General features: G+C 50.2%; 1 protein-coding gene across 1 annotated transcript in view; it reads right to left on the bottom strand.

Annotated features, from left to right (window-relative positions):
- CCDC152 (coiled-coil domain containing 152) overlaps positions 1-16,195 on the bottom strand; it is a 152,397-nt gene that overhangs the window by 78,010 nt on the left and 58,192 nt on the right. The window contains exons 5-6 of the mRNA XM_030191930.1: positions 9,087-9,151; positions 1,531-1,633 (exon numbers count right to left, since the gene is read on the bottom strand). Coding sequence (XP_030047790.1) covers positions 1,531-1,633; positions 9,087-9,151 — 168 coding nt within the window. The remainder of the gene's footprint in view (positions 1-1,530; positions 1,634-9,086; positions 9,152-16,195) is intronic.

Genomic DNA, 16,195 nt, shown 5'->3' with positions numbered 1-16,195 from the left:
TTTTTTAAACAAAGAAAGAAATGAAAGAAGAGTCAAAGACTCAAAAAAGAAAATTGCTGAAAATGGGTGAACAAACAAACAAATAGCGCAAGAGGAATCCTGGGCAGAGAAGCGGCAAAGCAGCGTTCCCGAACCGCAGAAAAAAGAAGATTGACGAACATGCTCGCGTTCTGGCGGGAAGACGGCCGCGCATGCGCAGTGCGCATGGGAGCGCGAGGCTAGCAAACTTTTGTTGCTAGGGAAGATTTTCCGGTCCTGGGCTGCCATTGGACGTCACCCATCAGTGAGAACAAGCAGCCTGCTTGTCCTCGGAGACAGAACTGCAGTCAAATTTAACTCCTCAATTGTGAGCTGTAAAAAGGGTCAGTGTTCAAATTGAGGTCGGTGCTCCAGCCTAAATGGGCCTAGCATCTCGTGAAAAAGAAAGAAAATTTGAAGAGCCGAAAAGAATACAAAAATTAAAGGGTAACAGACTAAAATAAAAAGGAAGAAAATCGCGAAAGGGACAAAAATACCTGCAAGGGAAGGCACCGAGAATCGGAGGAAAAAAAACATGATGAGGTGTCCTCTGTGCTCCATGGAAAAATGAAGACTGAGGAGCCCATGTTTGTGTGTCAGGTAGGAAGGAACCGGAGCATGCGCTGTGGGATGTGATAGAAAATTCAACATTAATCTCGCTAGTCAGCGTCCATATTGGGCTCCATTGGATGACGTCACCCAGCTGTAAGAATACAACTGGCCTGCTTGTCCTCGGAGAACAGTACTTACATATTCAAAACACTGAATTATGCTGCAAAATACATGTGTAGTTAACCAAGTCTTTATACCTATTTTGCAAAAGGCTCCATGTTCAGCGAGTCTTTTGTAAAATACTCAGGAAATTGTTCACATCCAAACTTGGATGTCTTATTTCATACCAAGATGGCCTATGGAAATTTTGGCTTTTTGGTTCCTAAATTGAGGTGCAAAATGATTTTTTTTAAATATTGGCCTATCGTACACTAATTAGAGGACTTATATTGTCAAAAAACTTACATTTACTGGATTTTCTCTCCAGATAAAGGCTACAGTGGAAATATGCTTTTTTGGTTATGTTCTGAACATTAATATATCTGGTTTAAGAAAGGTTTGGACAAGTTCCTGGAGGAAAAGTCCATAATCTACTATTTACATGGAGAAGCCACTGTTTGTCCTAGGACTGGTAGCATGGAATGCTGCTACTATTTGAGTTTCTGCCAGGTACTTGTGACCAGGATTGGCCACTGTTGGATGGATGGACCATTGGTCTGACCCAGTATGGCTACTCTTATGTTCTAATAGCTCTGTGCAATGAGGCTACATCAATTCATTTAATTGTTGCTATTTTAAGATACTAAAAGAAGATCCAAGGTTGAAGTGGATTTCCTAATCAAAAAGAAATAAAGACTATTATGGAAATATACTAAATGATTATGTATCTAATCCTCAACTTTGGTTTCTGATAAACAGAATTTCACCTTAATAAATTTAAAGGCAGTGACAAAAACTCACATTTTCTGTTCATGTCATATTGAGTTTTTCTTTGCTCCATCTGATGGTCTTCCTCTTTAGCTTTCATTTCAATCACAAATTTGTCAATGTAATTCTTATGTTCCTATAAACAAACAAAAACTTTCCAGTGATGAATTTTATTACTGAATGGTCTTTCAAATGTATAAACCAAACGTGTCATAATTAAAAAAAAACACATGCACTATTTTGTGTATACAGTGCTTTCACTTGAAAAGGTATCAATGGCTGGCTCTGTTGTGATGCTACAAAGATAGTCTTACCATCAACTGCATGAAAACATGAGTGAACTGTATGAATCTGAAAGTTTTTGAGGCAATGGGTTTCAACCCAGACTTTGGGTCTCACCTAGCCAATTTGGTTTTCATACCATTTCATTTTGTTTTACTGCATTTATAAATCGCTTTTACAGTTAGCAAAAAGAAAAATGCACACAAAAAAAGAGATACAAATACATGCATGCAAATAATACAACTATGGCTTTTAGCCTGAAAATATCAATAATGACCTCATTTTTAGTAAAATGTATTCCACTAAGTAAAACATGGAGATAGATTTTAGAAAGAATGTATGATATAGAGCATGTTCTAAAATACACGGAGAAATGAACGTTTATACGCTAGATATGTGCAGCAGGAGCATCGGTTTTAGAATCATAAGTATCTAAAACCTGGTCCTGGAGGCATCCCAGTCAGTCAGGTTTTCAGGATATCCAAAATGAATATGTATGAGAGAGAAGTGCAAACAACGGAAGCACTGCATGCAAATCTCTCTCATGTATATTCATTGTGGATATCCTGAAAACCTGACTGGCTGGGGGCCTCTAGGACCAGGTTTGGGAACCACTGGTCTAAAATATAAACAGGTCTTGCTTGGGGGGGGGGGGGGGGGGGCAAACGGGGAAGATTATCGAAACGTATTATGTGGGGAGGAGTGGAAGAAGGGGGGAGAGGGCTACCAAACATAATTTGGTATTATCAAGCAGCATAATTAAAGCAGGTGGCGGAATGGAGCAAGGGGCACAGGTCACCAGTGGCAACCCTAGAGCAAAATCTTGCACCACAGTACAATCTAGAGAGGGGTCTGTGGGGGTCTAGATTGATGTATACCCCTCACCGAGGGAATGTAAGTCCTTTCATAGTACACTTAGCACACACATGGGACACACTTAAGGTAAAATTATGTATCATACCTGATAATTTTCTTTCCATTAATCATAGCTGATCAATCCATAGACTGGTGGTGGGTTGTGTCCATCTACCAGCAGGTGGAGATAGAGAGCAAACTTTTGCCTCCCTATATGTGGTCATGTGCTGCCGGAAACTCCTCAGTATGTCGATATCAAAGCTCCATCCGCAGGACTCAGCACTTAGAGAATTACACCCACAAAGGGACACTCTGCCCAGCTCACCACCGCCGAAACGGGGGAGGGGAATTAACCCAGCTCATCCCCACACAAGTGGGGGAGGGGAATCCGTCCAGCTCATCCCCGCGGAGCGGGGGAGGGACACCACCCCGCCGATGCGGGGGGATCTGGCTTATCCTGCAACCGCGGGAGGAGCTGACTGACCCTAACACCGCCGAAGCGGGAGGGGTACAAAGCTACCCTACAGCCGCACGAAGCGGGAGGGAGCGCCGGCAGAATTTAGGTCTCAATCCAGCCCCGTAAAACGGAGGGGAGAGGAATGCAGCAGCTCACTGTAACACAAAATCGTCTCAACTCCTGAAGAATCCAAGTGAAAAAACTTGAACACAAAGTCCACCTGAACAGGAACTGAAGACTAAACTTGAACCTGAAATGCAACCAGAATATAAACAGTACAGATATCTGGGAGGGGCTATGGATTGATCAGCTATGATTAATGGAAAGAAAATTATCAGGTATGATACATAATTTTACCTTCCATATCATCATGCTGATCAATCCATAGACTGGTGGGATGTACCGAAGCAGTACTCACCCAGGGCGGGACATTGAAATCCCTGACCTCAACACTGAAGCTCCAAACCGGGCCTCCGCCCGAGCAGCCACAGTCAAGCGGTAATGCTTGGAGAATGTATGAGCCGATGCCCAAGTTGCCGCCTTGCATATCTCTGCCAAGGAGACGGACCCGGCCTCTGCCATCGAGGCCGCCTGAGCTCTAGTGGAGAGAGCCTTCAGCTGGATAGGCGGCACCTTCCCCGCGGCCACATAAGCCGCTGCCATGGCTTCCTTGACCCATCTTGCCACTGTAGGCTTAGCAGCCTGCAGACCCTTACGAGGACCTGCAAACAGGACAAACAGATGATCCGATTTCCGGAAACCATTGGTCACTTCCAAGTATCTGATGATGACCCGTCTCACATCCAGATATTCGAGAGCAGAATACTCTTCTGGGTAGTCCTCCCTACGAAAGGAAAGGAGACAGAGCTGCTGACTCACATGGAAGCGAGAAACAATCTTGGGTAGGAAGGAAGGCACTGTGCGAATAGTCACTCCTGCCTCAGTGAACTGCAGAAAAGGCTCTCGACAAGAGAGTGCCTGGAGCTCGGAAACTCTTCTGGCTGAAGTGATAGCCACCAAAAAGACTGCTTCCAACGTCAGGTCTTTCAGAGATGCCCTCGACAAGGGTTCAAAAGGCGGCTTTTGCAAGGCTCTTAGCATCACGCAGGCACCACTGAGTGCAGAGGAGGGCGCAGGTGATTAACTCCCTTGAGGAAACGCACCACATCTGGCTGCGAAGCCAGGGAAGCACCCTTCAGGCGGCCCCTGAAGCAAGCCAGGGCCGCTACCTGGACTTTCAGGGAACTGAGCGACAGGCCTTTCTCCAGACCTTCTTGCAGGAACGCCAGCACTGAAGAAATTGGAGCAGTAAATGGAGAAAGTGAACCTGCTTCACACCACGCTGCAAAGGTACGCCAAACCCTGGCGTAAGCAGTAGAAGTAGAGCGCTACCTCACTCTCAGCAGAGTGGCGATGACCTTGTCTGAGAAGCCCTTCTTCCTCAGACTCTGCCGCTCAATAGCCAGGCCGTAAGACCAAAGGGGGAGGAATCCTCCATCACCACGGGACCCTGATGTAACAGGCCCTGCTCCACTGGCAGTCGCAGAGGTTCGTCCACTGAGAGCCTGATCAAGTCCGCATACCAGGGACGTCTGGGCCAATCCGGACCCACCAGGATTATCCGGCCCGGATGCTTTGCCACCCGGTCTAGCACCCTGCCCAACATGGGCCAGGGCGGGAACACATACAGAATCTCTTGTGTCAGCCACTGTTGGAGAAGAGCATCTCTCCCAGGGATCGAGGGTCCCGTCCTCTGCTGAAAAAGCGCGACACTTGGCAATTGGCCGATGACGCCATCAGATCTAGGCTCGGCTGGCCCCAGCGCTTCGTGATGTCCAAGAACGCCTCAGCAGATAGCTGCCACTCTCCGGGCTCCAAGGTATGGCGACTGAGAAAGTCCGCCTTGACATTCATGACCCCGGCAATGTGGGCCGCTGACAGCTGTTCCAGGTTCGCTTCCGCCCACTGGCATAGATTCATGGCCTCCTTGGCTAGAGGGGCGCTCTTGGTACCTCCCTGGCGGTTGACATAGGCCACAGCCGTGGCATTGTCCGACAGGACCCGTACAGGCTTCAACGCCAGTACCGGGATGAACTCCAAAAGCGCCAACCGAATGGCTCTGAGTTCCAGGAGGTTGATAGACCACTTTGCCTCTGCAGGAGACCAGAGCCCCTGCGCTGTCCTTCCCAAGCAGTGGGCTCCCCAGCCCGACAAAGAGGCGTCCGTCGTGACGACAATCCACTCCGGGGTCACCAGAGGCATTCCTGCAGACAACTTGTCTGTCTGCGTCCACCAGCTCAGCGCCTTGCGCACTGCTGGGTCCAAGGGAAGGCGCACAGCATAATCCACCGACACTGGAGTCCAGCGCTGCAGCAGAGAGTGTTGTAGTGGTCTCATATGAGCCCTGGCCCAGGGCACTACTTCCATCGTGGCCGTCATAGCCCAACAGCTGCACATAGTCCCAAGCCCGAAGAGGAGAGGCTACTAGGAACTGGTCCATCTGAGCCTGAAGCTTGACAATCCGATTGTCTGGCAGGAACACTCTGCCCACTTGGGTGTCGAATCGACCTCCCAGATACTCCAGGGACTGAGTTGGGCGCAGCTGGCTTTTCTCCCAGTTGATGATCCACCCCAGGGAGCTCAAAAGAGCAACCACCCGGTTCACAGCTTTGCCGCACTCTGCATAAGAGGGGGCTCGGATCAACCAGTCGTCCAGATAAGGATGGACTTGTACTCCTTCCTTCCTCAGGAAGGCCGCGATGACCACCATTACTTTGGAGAAGGTCCGCGGAGCAGTAGCCAACCCGAATGGGAGGGCTCTGAACTGGAAGTGTCGGCCCAGTACTGCAAAACGCAGAAAGCGTTGATGAGGAGGCCAGATGGGAATATGCAAGTCCGCTTCCTTGATGTCCAAGGATGCCAGGAACTCTCCTGCCTTCACTGCCGCTATAACAGAGCGGAGGGTCTCCATGCGAAAGTGCCTGATTGACCCCTTTGAGGTCGAGGATAGGCCGTACAGAACCTTCTTTCTTTGGTACCACAAAGTAAATGGAGTAACGTCCCTTGCCAAGGTGATTTTCTGGCACCGGAACGACCGCACCCAGGCGGATCAGATTGTCCAAGGTCTGCTGCACTGCCACAGCTTTGACTGGAGACTTGCAGGGAGAGAGTACAAACCCGTCTCTTAAGGGTCGGCAGAACTCTAGCTTGTAGCCGTCTCTGATGACTTCCAGCACCCAAGCGTCTGAAGTTATTGTGGTCCACTCGTCCAGAACCGAGGACAGCCGTCCTCCAATCTGCACTGGAGCGTGGACCAAGGCCCCGTCATTGGGTACAAGACCCTAGGGGAGGACCGGAGGGAGCACCTCCGGGACGGCGATCTCTGCAAAAGGAATGCTGCTTGGGGGAGAAGTTCCTCTTGAAGGAAGAGGGGGCAGAGGAGCCCGACCTGCCCGGGCAGTACCGACGGGCTTCCTGAAACCGTCCTCTGGAGGTACCGGGGCGAGCACTAGCCCGAGCCCTGACCTCTGGTAACTTCTTGCCCTTAGACGTGCCGAAATCGGTCACGATTTTGTCCAGCTCGACCCCAAAGAGCAGCTTGCCTTTAAAAGGCAATCTAGCCAGGCGGGATTTAGAGGCGTGGTCAGCAGACCTATGCTTCAGCCAAAGCCACCGCCGCGCAGAGATTGTCTGAGCCATGCCTTTAGCTGAGGCCCTCAAGACATCATACAGCAAGTCTGCCAAATAGGCTAAGCCCGATTCCAGGGCCAGCCAATCAGCCCTCAAGGAATGATCCGAGGGGGAAGCCCGCTGCACCATAGACAGGCACGCCCTGGCCACATAGGAGCCGCAAACTGAGGCCTGCAAACTTAAAGCAGCCGCCTCAAAGGACGACCTTAAGGCTGCCTCCAATCTTCTGTCTTGGGCGTCCTTTAGGGCCGTGCCACCTTCCACCGGCAACGCCGTTTTCTTAGTCACCGCAGTGATTAAAGAATCCACGGTAGGCCACAGATAGGCCTCACGTTCACTTTCAGGCAAAGGATAGAGGCGGGACATAGCCCTAGCCACTTTAAGGCTCGCTTCCGGGACATCCCATTGAGCCGAAATTAAGGTGTGCATGGCATCATGCACGTGGAAGGTTCTATGCGGGCGCTTCGTCCCCAGCATAATGGCAGAGCCAATAGGGGCTGAGGGAGAGACGTCCTCCGGAGAGGAAATCTTCAAAATGCCCATGGCCTGCATTAACAGGTTGGGCAAATCCTCTGAGCTAAAGAGCCGCGCTGCAGAGGGGTCATCCGCTCCATCCGAGCGGGGATCCGTCTCCTCCAAGGAATCCGCAAAGGACCGTTGGGAGAACTCAGATACGCTGCCCTCATCTACATCGGAGGAGACAAAGTCCTCCAAGGCCTGGGAATAAACCCGAGGGCGTTTACCTCCGGGGCCTCAACCTCTTTACCAGACGAGGGAGCAGGGGCAGCGTTTTGCAAAAGGGAGGCCTGATGCAGCAGCAAAACAAACTCGGGGAAGAAACCCCCCAGACTGTGCACTTCCGCAGCCTGGGCTACAGCCCTAGACGCACCCTCAACCGGCGCTCGCAAGAGCGGGGGAGAGACATGCTGCGTATCCAAGATGGCGTCCGGCGCGACACTCCGCGAAGGAGCCGCGTGGGAAAAACGGCGCTTAACTTTAGCCGCTTTTGTGCCGTCGCCCAAATTAAGGGCGTTCATGGCATCAATGTCTCCCACCTCAAGGGCGGCCCAAGAAGAAGCCGTCCGAGCCGCGTGGCCGGCCAATATGGCGGAGGCGAGCCGCGGGGGATGGGCGTTTATGGCGGGAAAAACCGCCACACCGAAGGAAGGACCGGGACACTCATCGGTCACGAAACTGTCACCCAACAAGGGCGATCAGACTTTAAGACCCCCGCATCCCCTCTAGAAGCGCACACGCGATCCGGGGAGCGACTCTTTGCGCCCTCGCCCTCCGACGCCATAGGCCACGTGGAGACCAATCGGGGAACCCCCTGCCCGCTATAAAAGGTAAAAATTACCTGCTTTCCGCTCCGAGCTGTAACGACCTGGTGTCCCAGTGAGTAGCTGCAATAAACGTTTAAATAAACGTCGAAATAAACGCCTTTAAGGACGTTCAAAAAATTTTATTTTTTTTTCAACGGAGCCAGCGGGAGGGGGGACAAAAGGAGGGACCTGGCGCCACCAGGTTTGCACTTGCTCAAGAAGAGCCCTCAACCCCAGGCACTCAACAAAACCTAAAAATTAGGCTTGGAGGCCTAGCCAGAGCTGCTGCTGTGTGTGACCACCACCTGCTGAGATAGAGAACATACTGAGGAGTTTCCGGCAGCACATGACCACATATAGGGAGGCAAAAGTTTGCTCTCTATCTCCACCTGCTGGTAGATGGACACAACCCACCACCAGTCTATGGATTGATCAGCATGATGATATGGAAATGTAAATTTAGGAGAGGGGTGAAAACCTCTACCTTGGCCCATATCATACAAGAAGCTGAATTCCCAGCGGGACAAGAAGGTTATATTTCGGGAGTGGTATAGGAAGGGCCTGCGGAAATTCCGGGATCTTATGTCTGAGGGAACACTGAGAGAGTTTGTGACGTTACAGAGGAAGTTTGACCTGCCAGAGTCTGATTATTAGTGCAACAGTGAAAATATGTGCATATAAGTTAGTCACAAGCACTTACACCAGTCACAGCTGGTGTGTGTGCGACTAGGAGTCATAGATATGTGTATAAATTATAGTATTCTGTAAGTTACGTGCAGAAGTCTGAACCCCACTCATGCTTCACCAAGACTCCATCTGTGTGTACACCCACCTATAAACTGCACCCTGTGTAAGATATGTGTATTTATAGGCATGTATATGCCATTATTCTAATGAATTATACATGTAATTGACAAGTAGATGTTAACATATACATTATAGAATTGCTTGTTAGTATTTTTCAGAAATCCTTAATCTTGTACCTGTTCTTGAGCTTTTAACTTTTGCTCCAGAATTTGCATGGTCTTCTTTAGTTTTTCATTTTCATCTATAAAAATGCACATACTCGATATCAACATTTATTTTTAACTTTTCACTAATCACCCAAGCTTTAAATGGAAAAGAAATTACAGTTCACAAATTCTAGGTAAATATGCTCTTTGGATATTGCCTGCCCACACGCTGATAATGATTCTTTTGAGTCTTTGTGGCTGTCAGGGCCTATTATTTTGCTTTCACTGCAGTTGCTCTTTGCTGCCCTAGATGATCGTCTAGTCTGCCTATATTAACAGTAAAGCTGACCCAGGTGCTCATGGACATAATTGGTTAAATGTAGCCATTGAATGCTAAAAATTTGCTCTAGCATGCTAAGTTACCTCTTGTCCAAACCAGGTCCCTAACAAATATCAAAAATTTGAGCAGCAGCAGCTAAACATAGCAGTCTGGTGAAAAAGAGACTAAAACTACCCTTCCAGTAAGGTAAATTTTCCCCGAGGTGGGTCTAGCTGCATAATTTCCAAAGTCAGGTGACTATCATATTTATGGTGAAATTTGTTCTTACTGCCTAAATCTCCTTTGAGTCTTTCTAGAACAGTCCAGATGAGTGAATTATGTGCTCCAACCAGCAGATAGAAGCAGAGAACACTGAGACTTCAGTGACATCATCACTTGTATAAGGAGTTGTGCAGCCCTGTAACTGAAAAACTTGAACAGTATCATAGATCAACACCATGGATCTAGACTATAGACCGATATCACAGTTCAAGATTATATTAGAATATTATGGTTCAATATGATGCACCAACAGCATGCATTCATAGTAAAAAAAACCCCACCAACGGCATGTGTCAACAGCCTATAACAGCAGCATGCAAACAGATCTACATTATGGACCAAAGTTTTGAATCCAGACCATGGATCCCAAAATGAACACAGGCCATGGAGCTCAGGACTCCAGACTGTGACACCAGAATCTAGAATCCTAATATCAAGCTACCATCTAGCCCTCCAGGAAGGGAATCTGTCTTCTCAGAATCACCACTAGGGGAAGCCTGTGAGGACCCCCCCCCCCCCCAAACACTATACAAAACTGAGAAGAAACCTTTTACCTGCAGTCTTCCCTTGAAGGATTCAAAGAAAGGAAGTTAGCACATAAGAACAAATTTCAGCTTCCTTATCATCCTGCTAGACCAGTCCAGGTGGGACATATCAATGTTTTAAAGACCCCAGGTCCTGATCCAGATCAACAATTCAATGAGGCAAGTTCTCCAAATTTAACACATGCCTAAAAGAATCTATTGCTTATGGCTTCTTGCACTACTAACTTGAGAATACAAGAGGATGGGGCTTACATTACCAATGTAGAAGGTCCAGGACTGCCAAGGTCAAGGAAAAACACCAAGAATATACAGCTCAAAGGCTCTGCTAGCCCATTAAACTCCCACAATTTGACAATGTTTCACTTCCTAGCTAAAGCTAAGTGACCAACTATGTACTGCTCAAGGAATAAGGAAGAAAGGAAACAACCAGAGATGACCACTATTATATGCCCACAAGCTGCAGGGAGTCAGAGAACTACTGATTATTAAACCAGACTTGAGGACACTGAACTCAAAGGACCACATCGATTGAGACTAGCGCCCATGAGAGAAGACTCTGAACCCGAGATACATGGAGGTCCACCCTACTGAGACTTTAAGGCAATAGTCCTCTGAATCAAGAAGTGATGTTGCCCATGCAACTAATATCTAACTTTGTACCTGTTGCAGAAAGGTGAGACAGGGAAGGGCTGGATAAGAAAACAAAAGGCAACATGCAGAAGTGCTCCCCTCCCCCCAAAACTCCTGCCACCAAGCAACAGAGAAATTCCAGGCCACACAAGCGTATTCTACAAAACACACCTCTACCAAGGTATGACCAGGCGCTCAGCCAACACCTAAAAACCCAGGGCCCAAGCTCTGGGTTACAAGTGCCAGACTCAAGTTCTTAGGGTACCAGTCTTTGTGACAAGTCCAACTCTTGGGCCGTGGACCTCTTCACCAGAGCTATCCATGCTCCTACAACTGAAGGATTCAGCCGCTGGCTCTTCTCAGGTTGGCAGCCAAGGACTGTTAACACTTCCTAACTCCTAGAAGCCACTGAACTGGGAGGGGCAAATGAGACTAATTACAGATTCCAAGGCCTAGAACCTAAGACCTGTTGAAGGACTCTTTATAAGGAAATCATAGCCACTAGAGAATGTCAACTAAGCAGAGACAGATCCCATGCCTCTAAAGTTGAAAGCCACAAGATCACATTCCTATTGGGAAACAAGAAAGACAGCCCTATGCTTCTCCACTTAGAATGGCCCCCATACTGCCCCTGCTGGCCAGGAAGTAGACTCTGAGCTATCACCAAAACCCCCATGCAGACATGGACCTAAATATGGAGATAGCAGAAAATATTACTCATGGCCAAATGGCAAAGCAGCTCCAGAACCCACAGAGAGAGAACCTGAAGTCACAAGTGAGGGATCCACGACACCAAGCTGGAAAATATCTAGTGATAACTCTTGGACAGCACACCCCAAGCAATCAGTGGGAAACTACCTTGGGCTATTCTACAAAAGATTCCAAAGTCAGACTGATTTAGAACCTACTTCATGGCATAACCCAGAGGCTCATCCTCCCCTAACATTGTCCCCTAAACCTAGCAAGATGGTAAAAGGAATCTTTCAATGCTGTGTCAGACCCCCAATGAAAAGGCCTTGGCTGACCCAGCAAGAGACCTGCCCAGCCCTAGCTTATCCAGAAAGGATCTACCTGAAGCATTGTTAAAGACTTCCGAGTTTGAGCTAACCATGATTAACGTGTGGTGGTGGTGCTAGTGGGGTAGGGGGAAAGGAAACCTGTTGTAAGAATCACAGCTGTCATTTGAACACTTGATTTTTAAGATGCCAGACTTCTCTAAAGATTGTTAAGTACTGGGAAGAACAAGTCAGTATAAGGTAAAATTATGTATCATACCTGATAATTTTCTTTCAATTAATCATAGCTGATCAATCCATAGACTGGTGGGTTGTGTCCATCTACCAGCAGGTGGAGATAGAGAGCAATCCTTTTGCCTCCCTATACGTGGTCATGTGCTGCCGGAAACTCCTCAGTATGTCGATATCAAAGCTCCATCCGCAGGACTCAGCACTTAGAGAATTACACCCACAAAGGGACACTCTGCCCAGCTCACCACCGCCGAAACGGGGGAGGGGAATTAACCCAGCTCATCCCCACACAAGTGGGGGAGGGGAATCCGTCCAGCTCATCCCCGCGGAGCGGGGGAGGGACACCACCCCGCCGATGCGGGGGGATCTGGCTTATCCTGCAACCGCGGGAGGAGCTGACTGACCCTAACACCGCCGAAGCGGGAGGGGTACAAAGCTACCCTACAGCCGCACGAAGCGGGAGGGAGCGCCGGCAGAATTTAGGTCTCAATCCAGCCCCGTAAAACGGAGGGGAGAGGAATGCAGCAGCTCACTGTAACACAAAATCGTCTCAACTCCTGAAGAATCCAAGTGAAAAAACTTGAACACAAAGTCCTCCTGAACAGGAACTGAAGACTAAACTTGAACCTGAAATGCAACCAGAATATAAACAGTACAGATATCTGGGAGGGGCTATGGATTGATCAGCTACGATTAATGAAAAGAAAATTATCAGGTATGATACATAATTTTACCTTCCATATCATCATGCTGATCAATCCATAGACTGGTGGGATGTACCGAAGCAGTACTCACCCAGGGCAGGACACAGAAATCCCTGACCGCAACACTGAAGCTCCAAACCGGGCCTCCGCCCGAGCAGCCACAGTCAAGCGGTAATGTCTGGAGAAGGTATGAGCCGATGCCCAAGTTGCCGCCCTACAAATCTCTTCCAAGGAGACGGACTCGGCCTCTGCCATCGAAGCCGCCTGTGCTCTAGAGGAGTGAGCCTTCAGCTGGATAGGCGGCACCTTCCCTGCGGCCACATAAGCCGCTGCAATGGGTTCCTTGACCTATCGTGCCACTGTAGGCTTAGCAGCCTGCAGACCCTTACGAGGACCTGCGAACAGCACAAACAGATGATCCGACTTCTGGAATCATTGGTCACTTCCAAGTATCTGATGATGACTCGTCTCACATCTAAATATTTGAGAGCAGAGTACTCCTCTGGGGGGGGTCCTCCCTACGAAAGGAGGGTAGACAGAGCTGCTGATTCACATGGAAGCAAGGACCAATCTTGGGCAGGAAGGAAGGCACTGTGCGAATAGACACTCCTGCCTCAGTGAACTGCAGAAAGGGCTCTCGACATGATAGCGCCTGGAGCTCGGAAACTCTTCTGGCTGAATTGATAGCCACCAAAAGACTGCTTTCAACGTCAATCCTTTCAGAGATGCCCTCGACAAGGGTTCACGAGGCGGCTTCTGCAAGGCTCTTAGCACCAGATTGGGATTCCACGCAGGCACCACTGCGTGAAGAGGGGGGCACAGGAGAATAACTCTTTTGAGAAAGCGCACCACATCTGGCTGAAATGCCAGGGAAACACCCTTCAGGTGACCCCTGACGCAAGCAAGAGCCGCTACCTGGACCTTAAGGGAACTGAGCGACAGGCCTTTTTCCAGACCTTCTTGCAGGAACGCCAACACTAATGAAATTGGAGCAGTGAAGGGAGAAAGTGAGCCTGCCTCACACCACGATGCAAAGGTACGACAAACCCTGGCGTAATCAGTAGAAGTAGAGCGCTTCCTCGCTCTCAGCATAGTGGCGATGACCTTGTCTGAGAAGCTCTGCTTGCTCCAACGCTGCCGCTCAATAGCCAGGCCGTAAGACCAAAGGGGGAGGGATCCTCCATCACCACGGGACCCTGATGTAACAGGCCCCGCTCCACTGGCATCTGCAGAGGTCCGTCCACTGAGAGCCTGATCAAGTCCGCATACCAGGTACGTCTGGGCCAATCCAGACTCACCAGGATTATCCAGCCCGGATGCTTTGCCACCCGGCCTAGCACCCTGCCTAACATGGGCCAAAGGCGGGAACACAAAGAGGAGCTCCTGTGTCGGCCACTGTGGGAGAAGAGCATCTACTCCCAGAGATCGAGGGTCCCGTCCTCTGCTGAAAAAGTGCGGCACTTGACAATTGGCTGAAGACGCCATCAGATCTAGGCTCGGCTGGCCCCAGCACTTCGTGATGTCCAAGAACGCCTGAGCAATATTCATGACTCCCGCAATGTGGGCCGCCGACAGCTGTTCCAGGTTTGCTTCCGCCCACAGGCATAGCTTCATGGCCTCCTTGGCTAGAGGGGCGCTCCTGGTACCTCCCCGGCGATTGACATAGGCCACAGCCGTGGCGTCCGACAGGACCCGTACTGGCTTCAGCGCCAGGCCCGGGAGGAACTCCAAAGGCGCCAACCGAATGGCTCTGAGTTCCGGGAGGTTGATAGACCACTCTGCCTCTGCAGGGGACCAAAGCCCCTGCGCTGTCCTTCCCAAGCAGTGGGCTCCCCAGCCCCACAAAGAGGCGTCCGCCGTGACGAAAACCCACTCCGGGGTCACAAGAGGCATTCCTGCGGACGGCTTGTCAGACCTCAGCCACCAGCTCAGCGCCTTGCGCACCGCTGGATCCAAGGGAAGGCGCACAGCGTAATCCTCCGAAGCTGGAGTCCATAGCTGCAGCAGAGAGAGCTGTATAGGTCTCATATGGGCCCTGACCCAGGGCACTACTTCCATCGTGGCCGTCATAGAGCCCAACAGCTGCCAATAGTCCCAAGCCCGAAGAGAAGAGGCTGCTAGGAACTTGTCCACCTGAGCCTGAAGCTTGACAATCCGATTGTCTGGCAGGAACACTCTGCCCACTTGGGGTCGAAACGAACTCCCAGATACTCCAGGGACTGAGTCGGGCGCAGCTGGCTTTTCTCCCAGTTGATGATCCACCTCAGGGAGCTCAAAAGAGCAATCACCCGGTCTGAAGCTCTGCCGCACTCTGGATAAGAGGGGGCTCGGATCAACCAGTTGTCCAGATAAGGATGGACTTGAACTCCTTTCTTGCGTAGGAAGGCCGCGATGACCACCATAACTTGGAGAAGGTCTGCGGAGCAGTAGCCAACCCGAAAGGGAGGGCTCTGAACTGGGAGAGTCCTCAGAACTGCAAAACACGGAAAGCGTTGATGAGGCGGCCAGATGGGAATATGCAAGTAAGCTTCCTTGATGTCCAAGGATGCCAGGAACTCCCCTGCCTGCACTGCCGCTATAACAGAGCGGAGAGTCTCCATCCGGAAGTGCCGAACTTCCAAGGCCCGATGGACCCTTTTGAGGTCGAGGATAGGCCGGACAAAACCTCCTTTCTTAGGTACCACAAAGTAAATGGAGTAACGTCCCTTGCCAGGGTGATCTTCTGGCACCGGAACGACCGCACCCAGGCGGATCAGATTGTCCAAAGTCTGCTGCACTGCCACAGCTTGACCGGAGACTTGCAGGGAGAGTGCACAAACCCGATTCTTAAGGGTCGGCAGAACTCTAGCTTGTAGCCGTCTCTGATGACTTCCAGCACTCAAGCGTCTGAAGTTACTCTGGTCCACTCGCCCAGAAATGAGGATAGGCGTCCTCCAATCTGCTCTGGGCCATGGACCAGCGCCCCGTCATTGGGTACGAGACCCTGGGGGAGGACTGGAGGAGGCACCTCCGGGACGGCGGTCTCTGCGAAAGGAATGCTGCTTGGGAGAGAAATTCCTTTTGATGGAAGAGGGGGCAGAGGAGCTCGACTTGCCCGGGCAAAACCGACGGGCGTCCTGAAACCGTCCTTTGGAGGAACCGGCTCGGGCATCACTGGCCCAAGCCCTGAGCTCCGGTAACCTCTTGCCCTTAGACGTGCCGAGATCGGCCACAATCTTGTCCAGCTCGACCCCAAAGAGCAGCTTGCCTTTAAAGGGCAACTTAACCAGGCGAGACTTAGAGGCGTGGTCAGCAGACCAATGCTTCAGCCAAAGCCAGCGCCGAGCAGAAACTGTCTGAGCCATGCCTTTAGCCGAGGCTCTCAAGACATCATACAGCCAGCCTGCCAAGTAGGCCAAGCCCGATTCCAGGG

Source organism: Microcaecilia unicolor, chromosome 2 (genome assembly GCF_901765095.1).
Source record: "Microcaecilia unicolor chromosome 2, aMicUni1.1, whole genome shotgun sequence".
Taxonomy (NCBI): Eukaryota; Metazoa; Chordata; class Amphibia; order Gymnophiona; family Siphonopidae; genus Microcaecilia; species Microcaecilia unicolor.
The sequence above is the reverse complement of the archived record's forward strand: the minus strand, read 5'-3'. Positions and strand labels throughout refer to the sequence as shown.